General features: G+C 33.6%; 1 protein-coding gene across 1 annotated transcript; it reads right to left on the bottom strand.

Moving 5' to 3' along the window:
* Positions 1-3,309: 3,309 nt before the first annotated feature.
* LOC149230170 (protein STRICTOSIDINE SYNTHASE-LIKE 3-like) lies at positions 3,310-10,493 on the bottom strand. The gene is made up of 4 exons (XM_089378879.1): positions 10,033-10,493; positions 9,647-9,928; positions 4,190-4,357; positions 3,310-4,058 (listed from the first exon to the last, which is right to left on the bottom strand). The coding sequence occupies exons 1-4, from the start codon at positions 10,374-10,376 to the stop codon at positions 3,665-3,667; spliced, it is 1,188 nt and encodes a 395-aa protein (XP_089235005.1). The 5' UTR covers positions 10,377-10,493; the 3' UTR covers positions 3,310-3,664.
* Positions 10,494-12,074: the final 1,581 nt, after the last annotated feature.

Here is a 12,074-nt window from a genome sequence, read left to right as displayed (position 1 = left end):
ATTTATTTGATTTTCTTCTAGGAATAATTAATTTAACCATTGTTTTATTATTATTCCTTATCAAATTTGACCCAATCATGAAAAATAAACAGATAAATCATTATTTATCTTATTTTTCTCTAAGAATAACTAATTAATCATTAATTAATTACCATTCTTTGTTAAATTTGACTAAATCCCTTAGGAATATTAATTAACTAATTATTTGTTTATTATTCCTTAACTAATTCATTGAGATAATAGATAAATCATATATTTATTTATTATTTCTAAATAAAAGTTTATATATTTTTTCCCTCCTAAACAAATATAATAAAATATTCCAAGTGGTAATTCCAAGAATGGGATCAATAATATTTTATTATTGCTCATTATTCGAGGATAACTCAATATTTCGTTATAAATAAGAGAGTTTTCCATTCATTATTCACTTTTGATTATTTTCATTGTTGTAACTCTGATTATTTTCATTGTCGCGCACCATGTTTTTGTTGGGTTTATGCATTATAGATGAGAGAGACTCTACAGAAGCTGAAGACGTTTGAGGATAGCCAAGAACCCATCCCATAGAGGGGGACTGGTAACATTTATCTGTTCTCTTCACAAGTGTTATTATAAAATTATTCTTTACCTATCTGGTTTCCATTGGATAATTGGGGTTATTACTCTTTCTTTCACTATTTAACTATGATCGTAGCATAGATCAAAATTTTGGCAGGTCTTGTTTCTATCAATAGTTGCAGATCTACAATGTTTAGCAAACATTTCTATTGTTGAGATTGTTTGTCATCCACAATCTTAAGTGGGTTCTTTTCGTACATCATTAAGAAGAAAACACTACAACACAAATGCCACCTCGCCTCCTTTTCCCATCTCTTTCATATTTTACTTGATGTGAACTTCACCTCCTAATCCCACCTATTCCTTATGTATTGTGCTCTTTCTTAGACTAGTCGACAAAACCACCTAAAATGTCTAGCATGACAATATGAAGGCACCCTTTCCTAACTAGCCTCAATCTAATCGTGCAACTTCTCACCTTCTATATAATACAATCCATTCACTTTGTGTTTGCATTCATTTAGATACATTCTACCTACTCCTATTGTTTGTGAAGATCCTTTCTAAATCTCTTGCATATTTTAATTAATCCGCCTCCTATTCCTCCATGAGCCTGAAGTGTTGTGTTCTTGCTTAGACCAATGGAAATAACTTTCTAAAATGTCCAACATGACAACACAAAGGTACCCTTTCATAATTGACATCAATCTAAACCATGCAACTTCTCACCTTCAATATAATGCATTAGATCTATGTTTGCATACATTTAGAGATATTCTAGTGTTGATCTTCTTTGTAAAGACCATTTCCCCATCTCTTGTATATTTTAATTAACATGAAATCAACCTCCTAGTCCCACCTATACCTTATGTGTTGTGTTCTTTCTTAGACCAATACATAAAACTTATGGCAACGTAAAGGCGCCCCTTCATAATTGGCCTCAATTTAACACATGCAACTTCTTACCTTCAATACAAACTATTTAGTTCTATGTGTTTGCTTTCATTTATAGACATTCTAGTGACTCATGTTTCTTCATTGTGGCCATTAAATTTAAGCATTGATTAACAAAGCAATTCCATATTTGTTAGTGCTCCAATGAACTCTAAACTCCTTTAGATATGGTATGCTCATCAACTTCGCAGTAGTATCTTCACTGGTCTAGCCAACTACCTTCAAAAGAGGAGGTTGTTATTTTCTCAACTCCAGGCTTGAGTCTTAATTGATCTAGTCAACCACCTCTACAAAAATAGGAAGTTGTTTTCCTTGTGAAAACTCAATTTTGAAATAACTCACTCCATTTTTTTCCATGTTTTTAACCGAAGCCACAAGCAAAAACTTAGTCCATGTCTTCCTTGTTTTAAAACTCAAGTTTGGAATAACCCTTTACTTTGTGTTGATGATGCACACTACAATGTACCACATTCTTCCACATTAATTCAACCCATTTACTAATGGTTCGATTAAGTTGGAAGCACAACATCATTGCCTTTACCTATTAAGGATTTAGTGGATATTATTACATTTCAGGGATGTCTAGAATTAGGCCTTTCCAAGATTATTGATACCTCATAAGCCTACTTGAAGATTTTATAGGTTTGCTAAGTTAATCATCATCCCTTTTCAAGTTGGAATTCCTCTTGGTTTCTTCTAAAGTGTTTAGGAGTCACCTAAATGCCATGAATTCTTGAACAACCCTTGACAAGCCAACGTGTTAATCACGAGACAATCCTAACTCTATCTATATACACCATATTCAATCTTGAAGACCCCCCTCATAGGCACTATGCAAGTGAAGAAAGGCATTATTTAGTCTACAACCTAGCTCTTAAAAAGGCATTGTCTAATCTATAACTTAGCCACTCAAAGAAGTTAACTAAAAAGATTGACTAAATACACGAGAAGCTTCCTTTATATTTGTTAGGTATTTCATTTCAAAATTACAATTTTATAAATTGTTGTATATTAATAATTTATAACCAATATGATTTTTACTTGTCATAACCAATATGATTTCCATCTGAAATCAGTTCTATCATGACGCTTTGCCCCAATTCCTATAAAACAAATCCATAACATATATAAAAGTATGAGCTATATATTTGGACCTTTTCACATTCATGTTATTATGGCAATAGCATTTGAGTTTACCATACAACTTATAGAGAAATGAACCTTTTAGAAGGTTCTATGAGGTATATAGTAATATTTCTCTTATTAAATAATTAGTATAAATCAAATCATTCTAAATTTAAATTTTCAATTTATAGTATAGATCAAATCATTCTAAATTTCCGATTTTTTATTTTTTATTTTTTATTTTTTTGAAGTAAGAACATTTAAGATTTATTATATTTTCATTTTCATATAATAAATCAAATATGTGTGCCTGGGGTAGTTCAATTGGCAATAGCCATGGAAATGAAGTCTCACGGAAAGTCTTGGGTTAGAATCTTGTGCCATCCCTGTAAGAAGTTAGACATGATGAAAATATAGTCCTACCAAACTTACAAAAAAAAATATAGTAAATCAAATATATTTATTTCTAACCATTTAACTTTTAATTAATTTTTTTATTAAATATTTAATATTAAATATATTTTTATTGTAATAAAATAAACCATATATATTTACATCATCAAAAGAAATCAAATGCAACCTTTTATTATTTTAAATGGAAAGCACAACATCCTTATTGATAAATTAAAACAATAATTAAAAACATAATAATATTTTTAAAAAAATAAATTACTAAATATCAATTCTTAATTAATATAAATTAAGATAGATAACTTTGAATTCTCAATTTTTTCAGCATCAAAAAAGTGTTCCACTGCTTTATCTTATCCCAAACAGATCTCAAAAAAAATATCTACTGTGATATTTATTCGAGGGGTTTATATCCCAAGTCTCAACAAAATATAAACCACTGATGAAAGATTCAAGGACATGCTCTTCTTGTGAAGTTGCCTCACACTAAGTTTTCCATCCACCATCGTTTTAATCACCTGTTTGGACATGTTTCACCACTCGCTGGAGCTCTGGTTCCTTTTCAAGACTGATACACTCTGCATCTCATGTCCAATGATCACAATAAAAGTCATCAATACACTGCCATAAAAGGCATCAAGACAGATCCCATCCATAGCTTTCCATCCCTCTCTTCAACTTCACTGACTGCCCTGATAACCTTTCCGTCGCTATCCTCTAAGATCTCAACAAGTTCTCCATCCGGACTGTACTTCACAAGTACTGCATGAAGTCTTCCTCCAATTTGCGCTAAATAATGGTATTTTGCGGGAATGGGTAACTTCAGTATGGCTTTTCTGAGTCCAGGATACAGACCCATCAAATGGGCATACAGAGTACGGCGACAGTGCAAAGCAACCCAAAATTCTCCTTTCTCATTAGTCCTCACGTTGTCCGGATGCCCTGGCAAAAGTGCAAAGATGTCTGTTGTGCCCGCCTTGGGGCCTTTCAACCAATACCTCTTCAGCCTGCATATCAGATATGTTTCAGGAATAATCTGCTTTTCTTCAAAAAAAAAAATGCTGTCCAGAAATTGAATACTAACTACACATCAGCTATGTTAAAAGAATAAATCGTTAAAGCAGTAAAAATAACCAACCTTCCAACACAACTGTCACTGAAGAGAAAAAAGGATCCATCTTTACTCAGAGACAGCCCATTCGGAAACTGAATATTACTAAGAATCAAGCTAGCTTCCTTGGTTTGTGGATTGTACTTTAATATTCTGCCTGAAGTATCTGCTGAAAAAACCAACTGGATGAAGTTCCTGGTACATAAAACTGCAGGTTTCAGAGACAGAATTCTAATGCAATATAATTAATACTTTAAATAACAATGAATGGTGGATAAGTACCCAGGGTTATGAGGTGCACCTTACCCACTGCAGGTATGCCTTTTGCTTCATCCCAAATAGGTCAGTAAGGACAAAACCATAACAACTACTAAGAAAAACGATCTATCTTGACAATCGTTAGTATCCTTGTGCATGTGTAGGTTATCTTGCTGCATAATCATAACAGTCTGTAACACTAGATTAGGTCATTCCCTCCTGAATTTTTTTCTGAAAGTTTAGTTCTTGTTGGCAGTGTCGGTGTCAATCTATGCACTACGACATACTAATTTTTATTCTTCATTCATTCCCCTTTAAGGGATCTAGTCAATGATAAAGGTTTTCCCTCTCAAGCATCACTAATTTATAACCTTCTAATTTTCTTCTAACGTTTCATCCCACCCACTTGTAAAAGCTATGCATATGAGATAGAAAATGTAGATAGATCCAATAGTGAGGTTTAGGTGGTTTATATGCTTGTAACTATTTATCACAATTTGCTATAACTCGCTGCAAGACCTAGTCTTGGGAGGGACCTCCCTTTATTTTCAGAACACTTCTTTTCTCACAAAAAAATTGCAATTTAATTATTCTTTCAAAAAGTGACAAAATTCCTTCTTCAATTTTTTTTCGCAAGCATTTTATGTTAACTTCCCTCACCTGGAACAATCCAAAGCTTAACCGAAAAAAATTGTCAGATATGAAACTGCTCTTTCTCAGCTTCATCAGATCTAAATTCTAATACATCAAAGAAGAAAAACTCCACTTATCCACTCAAAGAATGTATATTCTTTCCTTGCTGGAGATATGACTTGACTTTCTAGATATAGAATAAAATAGAACGATCAAAATTACTAAGACTTTCTAGATATAGAATAAATAGAATGATCAAATTTACTAAAAAGTAAGCTTTGAACAGAAAAAGAAAAACCTCAAACAAGAGCATTTCATTATCTTCAGAACACTGCCTAGGTATGGTTCAATTTTTGAAGACAGAGGAGCTAGCAAAGTCACATGACTTGTACCGCTAATAATTGAGCAAACCCAAAATGAAATGTCAACTTGGAGAATTGGCAAAATGTTGTGCAAAATTCAGCAATTTAAGAATAAAATAGAAGTCGACAAAACTCGTTATAGTTTGGCAACTTGACAAAACTTAACATAACTTGGATCTTTTGGCAAAATTTGGCAATAGCCTGGTGCTTAACCAAAACATGATATGTTTTGCGGAAGTTTCAACACACCTTGCAAAACCAGTTAGCCAAGTTGACTCGCTGTGTACTCACCATACTTGGCAATTTCTCTTACTATGGGCCAGAGAACAAATCTTATAAGAGAGATACTAAACCAATGTGTTACTCTGTTATGGCCTTGAACTGTGGATTTGGCTGTTTTGCAAGAGTGCAAACGCTATGGGATAACATGTCAACCTGTCGTCCAACTCTGTAACGATGTAATACGACGGTTCCTAAGCATGTTGGCACATCTTTTGTCTTCAGAGGTGCATAAGGAACATATGAAATGACGTGGTTACAGTGCTATGCAATGGATTTCAGGAAGTTGGTGTCCCATCAAGGCTAATGAATCTAGAAGTAAAACTGTGGAAAATTCCCATCTTGGCACTATGTTGTGATTTTGAAAGGGTGGTCATCAGTATAGATCCATTTTAGCTTTAGGTTTATTAAGAACCAAAAGGGCTCTCCATACTTAAAAAAAAATTGAGTTTAGCTTTAGATTTATTAAGAACCAAGAGGGCTCTCCATACTTAAAAAAATTGAGTTCAGAGGGATCCAACCTAAGTTATAGATGCACCTGGCTAATCTCCTTGCAGATGCTAGAGCATATTGAAATCACAGGTTTATCTTCTCATGGCTCTACCCTATGCCTTTCAATGGGATGACAGAATTAGAGTCTGAAGTGAAATATTCAAAACATATGTCTTTCAATCGGATGACAGAATTAGAGTCTGAAGTGGAATATTCAAAACATATTAGCTGAACCATTTGGTAAAAGCACCCATGTAGACATCCATCCCAGAATTAGAGTCCGAAGTGAAATATTCAAAACATATGCCTTTCAATCGGATGACAAAATTAGAGTCTGAAGTGGAATATTCAAAACATATTAGCTGAACCATTTGGTAAAAGCACCCATGTAGATATCTACCTAGATTCTGGATGCACTTGGCTAATTCCTGTGCAAAAATATTAAGTCATATTGATCTGATAGGTTGATCTTGTTATTGCTATGAGTTTACAATATGACTTCCGACGGGCTGAAATGAATTAAAGTTTAAGTGGATTGTACAAAGCCCATTGACCTCTCCATTCGGTAAAAATCTAATGTAGTTATGTTGAAATTTTGTTTGAATGTAATATGTTTATTGTTTTGGGTGAACATTTTACTTATTATTAGAGACAAAAAGCTAAGAAGGGTTGAGAAGAGAACAGATATGATGAAGGTGAGAAGTATCCGAAAGAGTGAATTAGGGAAAGGAATATGGAAAAGCCAATAAACAAGAAAGAGTCAAATTAAATTAGAAATTAGTTAATTAAAGGGAAATATCCAAAGGAGTGAATTAGGAAAAGGAATATGGAAAAAGCCAATAAACCAGGATGTCAAATTAGATTAGAAATTAGTTACATAAAAGACCAAAAAGCTAAGAAGGAGAAGAGTCAAATTGGATTAAGATATACCAGTTAAAAAATATATATTTATTTAATAATAATATTAATTATTATTAGTAATTAAATTGATACGATAAATAATAATCATTAAATATGAATAATAAGGAATATTAATGATAATAATTATAATATATTATAAATAGGATATAAGGAGGAGGAATTAAAGAATAAGAAATAGCTAACAATAAATTAACGATACAGGAAAGAATAGAGATGAGAAAATATATAAAATTGGAAAAATGGTGAGGCTAACATGAAAATCTGGAAAAAAAAAAGACACAGATAAAAAGGATCAAAAAGATCCAGGAAAAGGGAAAGAATAAATATTAAAGAAATAAGGGTTAGACATTAAAAGGGGAAAGGAAAAATCAAAGAAAAGGGGAGATAAAAAGGATCAAAAAGATCCAGGAAAAGGGAAAGAATAAATATTAAAGAAATAAGGGTTAGACATTAAAAGGGGAAAGGAAAAATCAAAGAAAAGGGGAGATAAAAAGGATCAAAAAGATCCAGGAAAAGGGAAAGAATAAATATTAAAGAAATAAGGGTTAGACATTAAAAGGGGAAAGGAAAAATCAAAGAAAAGGGGAAAGGGGAAAGGGGTATGCAATCCAGACTCCAGAGAGAGAATGAGGGAGGGACGAATTTGAGGAAAGGGAAAATGAAAAATCAAACAAAAGGGGTGGGGAGCCGAGAGGGGTATCCAATCTAAGGAGAAAACAAGGATGGGAGGGGTAAACTCTAATGGGAAAAGGATTGAGGGGAGAAGACTACTTAAGGATAAGATTTAGAGGTGAGGTGGTTAGGTTTGTAAGAGATAAGAGTGTGGATTTTCATGAATGACTAAGTTTATATCTATTTTTTTATTGAAGTTGATAAGATGCTTTTTAATCTTTTTCGATGGAAAAGATGGCTATAAATTTAACGATTTATGGAAACCCACGATCCATCTTCTCTTTAACAAAGCTAACCACCTCACCTCTAAATCTTAGCCTAGCATAGTCTTCTCCCCTCAATCCCTTCCCCCCGGTTGGATTCTAGTATTCTATTTGTCTGTGCCCCACTCTCCTCCCTCCCCGCTCCTCCTTGTTCTCTCCTTGGATTGCATACCCCTCTCCTCTCCAGTTCCCCCTTCTCCTCTCCTCTCCCCTTTCCCCTTCAGTTTGATTTTTCCTTTCCTCTTTCCTCAAATTCTCCCCTGTTAAAGTCTAACCAATATTTCTTTAATATTTATTCTTTCCCTCCTCCCTATAGTTTGTATTTTTTTTTTATCATTCCTATCCGTTTAGTTTAAGGAGACAATGTTTTTGCTAGGAAAACAATGGAATTTTGAATATGATTTTGACAAAATTCAACAGACAATTTTGGAAATCTGAGTTAGAACTATCAAACTTCAAGATTTTAGGTGCCCTTTGGAGTTTTGATGGTGCTGAATCCATTTCCACCATCAAAAAATCCAATTCAAACACTCCCATAGTCAGATTTTGTGAAAAAAATAACCAATGCAAAATTGTCACTTGGTAAACATTGCCTTTTCTATTCCCCATCCCTTGATTTTTAAATTTTAATCTTCTGCCCTACCTTTTCCAATTTCATATATTTCTTCTCATCTCTTTTTTTTTAATCTCATCTCTCTTCTCTTCTTTTCTAAATCATTAATTTTATTATTAACTCATTCTTAAACTTTAATCCCTTCTCCTTATATCCCATTAATAACCTATCATGATTATTATAATAATATTACTTATTATTTATGTTTAATAATTATTATTTATGACATCAATTTAACTACTACTCATAGTTAATATTATTATTAAATAAATATTTTTCTCTTCTTAATCTGGTCCATCTTAACCAATTTGATGGTATTATTAAATACATATCTTTCTCTTCTTTGATCGGGTCCATCTCAACCAATTTGACTCCTCTCCTTCCTAGCTTTTTGTCCTTTAATTGAGGAATTTCTAATCTAAATAAATATTTTTCTCTTCTTTGATCTGGTCCATCTTAACCAATTTGACTTCTCTCCTTCCTAGAATTTCTAATCTAATTTGCCTCTTCCACCTACTAGCACCTACTAGCTTTTTGGTATTTTAATTTCTAATCTAATTTGGCTCTTCTTGGTTTATTGTTTTTTTCCTTATTCTTCTCCCTACTTCACTCTACTTCACTCTCTTCTTGGTTTATTGTGTTTTTCCTTATTCTTCTCCCTATTTCACTCCTTCGGATGCTTCTCACCCTCCATGTTTACCTTCATCATATCTTATTTCTGTTCCTGATAATGGGTAAAATCCTCAACGTTCACCTTCAGCATATCTTATTTCTGTCCTGATGATGGTAAAATATTCACCAACATGGAGTTCGAACTGGCAAAGCTCAAACTCATTCAAAATCTTTGACTAATGGATTAACAGCTGATCCTAAAGTCTATATGTACGAGTTCTATGGAAAGGAATCGAAATTATGGGCTGATCCTATCAATCAATTTCAGCAGGCTGAGAGAATGACAGTGTACAATCAAACTAGAGGAATCATGACATACCTTCTCTGATAAACAGAACTGCTGTCCGTAAAATACACAATCCCCTGCTCCTTGTCAATGTCAAGGTCGTTGGTGAACCTCAAAGGAACCCCATCCACTTCACTAACAAGGCGAGTAGCGAGCCCACCTTCAGGACCAACCACAAGCAGCCCAAAATAAGCATCTGCAATATACAGATCACCCGTGCGCTTATCGAACCGAAGACCCAGAGGCCGACCGCATATATGCTCATTTTTTATATTCGACAGGGGGGTCGGCCCTGGTTTGCACAGCTCCTCCGACCTACATTAACAATAAAATCCCTTAACATAAAAACAAAATCCATCCTTGCATTACAATGGCATCCTCCCCTGAACATAAAATCAAAATCTTGACTCCATACCCACCTGTTGGGAGACGTGTAAGCGAATTCCGACCACTGCTGGCCGTCCCAGAACATGATTCGGCCATCTGCGACACCAGTGTAAGGCCCTCTTCCCTGAGGATCGAACGCGAGACTCTCGGGTCCCTGCACTTGGTTTAAGAACTTAATTTCAGACCTCTGGAGTTTGTTCTGATCGTCCTTGGCCACAGGAAACTGCGACCATGGCGGGAAGTCGACCCTGTGTGTTTTGAAGTCGGGGAAGTCTGCAATGGGGCTGTAATGAAATGGGTCTGTGCTGACATAGATTGCCAGGCCTATCATGGCCAGTGCCACTGCATATGTTGTGATTCCGACTCCTCCCGTCATGATTTCCTGCTCCTGGCGGTCTGGGCTGTTGAAGCTTAAAGCTTAATACTAATATATATCTAGAGAACTTTCGGCGGGCATCGAAGAATGGCAGGTGTTTAATTGAAGGTGGGTAGGTGGGGAATTGTTTGCTTAATATTATAATAAATATCTCTTTGACTCAATGCAAGGAGAAAAAAATTGGGAATGGTTTGCTTATTATTATAATAAATGTCTGAGAATTATTGGCTTAATATTATAATAAATATCTCTCAGACTCGATGCAAGGAGACAAAATTTCTGGGAAACGTTTGCTTAATATTATAAAAAATATCTCTGAGCCCATGCAAGGAGGCAAGAAATTTTGGTCGAGTTCAGGTTCATATGTTTGAAACCTTCGGTGTCAGAAAGGCGGTTTTGAGTTTTGTTCATCGACTTTGACTTCGTTACCGAACCCTAAAGTATGAAAAAGGTGTTTTGCTTTTCGGTTAATTCTACATCTTTTTTATTTTTTTAAACAGCTGGAAACCTATATCACAACACAGTGGTTACAGTCATAATTGGCTTGTTCATTTTTCTTCTTTCTTTATTATTAAATAGTGCGAAAATTTACCATTACTTAAATTGTCAAAATAATTGGGACAGTTATTATTGGCTTTACTTAAATTGTCAAAATAATAGGAGCAGCTATCATTGAAATCTATCTTCATTTTGTTAAAGCAATCTTGAAATTGAAATTTGTTATTTTGTTAAGCAATTTTTATATATATAGTTTTTAAAAGTGATAAAACTGTTTAGTTCACAAAATTATATATATTTAAATTGTCAAAGTAATAGGGTAGGTATTATTGACATTTATATTTATTTTGTGAGTAATCTTGAAATTTGTTATGTAGGTATTAGTAAACAAACACATCGCTAGATTTAAGCACATGCTTTGAAATTTGTTATATATATATATATAGTTTTTAAAAGTGATAAAACTGTCTATGTTCACAAAAATTATATATACTTAAATTGTCAAAGTAATAGGGGTAGGTATTATTGACATTTATCTTTATTTTGTTAGTAATCTTGAAATTTGTTATGTAGGTGTTAGTAAACAAACACATTGATAGATTTAAGCACATGGCTTGAAATTTGTTATATATATATATATATATAGTTTTTAAAAGTGATAAAATTGTCCATCTTCACAAAAATTATATATACTTAAATTGTCAAAGTAATAGGGGTAGGTATCATTGGCATTTATATTCATTTTGTTAGTAATCTTGAAATTTGTTATGCAGGGATTAGTAAACAAACACATCGCTAGATTTAAGCACATGCCTTGAAATTTGTTATATATATATATATATATATATATATATATAGTTTTTAAAAGTGATAAAATTGTCTATGTTCACAAAAATTATATATACTTAAATTGTCAAAGTAATAGGGGTAGGTATTATTGACATTTATCTTCATTTTGTTAGTAATCTTGAAATTTGTTATGCATGTGTTAAGTAAACAGAAGCACATGCCATGAAACACACGGGGAGCGTTGACTGCCATTAACGGGGAGCCAACAATCTCCCCCCTCAACACGAGCCAGGTGTGTTTCAAACTCGAGACCTTTGGCTCTGATACCACTTGTTGGAGTCACGATTGCCATTACACCAAAACCCACAGGTCTTAGTAAACAGACACATTGTTAGATTTAAGCACATGCCA

The sequence above is a fragment of the Pinus tabuliformis genome, chromosome J, assembly GCF_031772625.1.
Source record: "Pinus tabuliformis cultivar Carrire ecotype Pingquan chromosome J, CPIR1, whole genome shotgun sequence".
Taxonomy (NCBI): domain Eukaryota; kingdom Viridiplantae; phylum Streptophyta; class Pinopsida; order Pinales; family Pinaceae; genus Pinus; species Pinus tabuliformis.
Note: the sequence above shows the minus strand (reverse complement) of the source record. Positions and strands in the feature narration are given on the sequence as shown.

Excerpts from the sequence above, each read along its gene's own strand:
- LOC149230170 (XM_089378879.1), bottom strand. The coding sequence starts at position 10,376 with ATGACGGGAGGAGTCGGAATCACAACATATGCAGTGGCACTGGCCATG. Across the intron at positions 9,929-10,032 it reads GCTTACACGTCTCCCAACAG|GTCGGAGGAGCTGTGCAAAC; the intron begins GTGGGTATGGAG and ends TTGTTAATGTAG. Across the intron at positions 4,059-4,189 it reads AGTGACAGTTGTGTTGGAAG|GCTGAAGAGGTATTGGTTGA; the intron begins GTTGGTTATTTT and ends TCTGATATGCAG.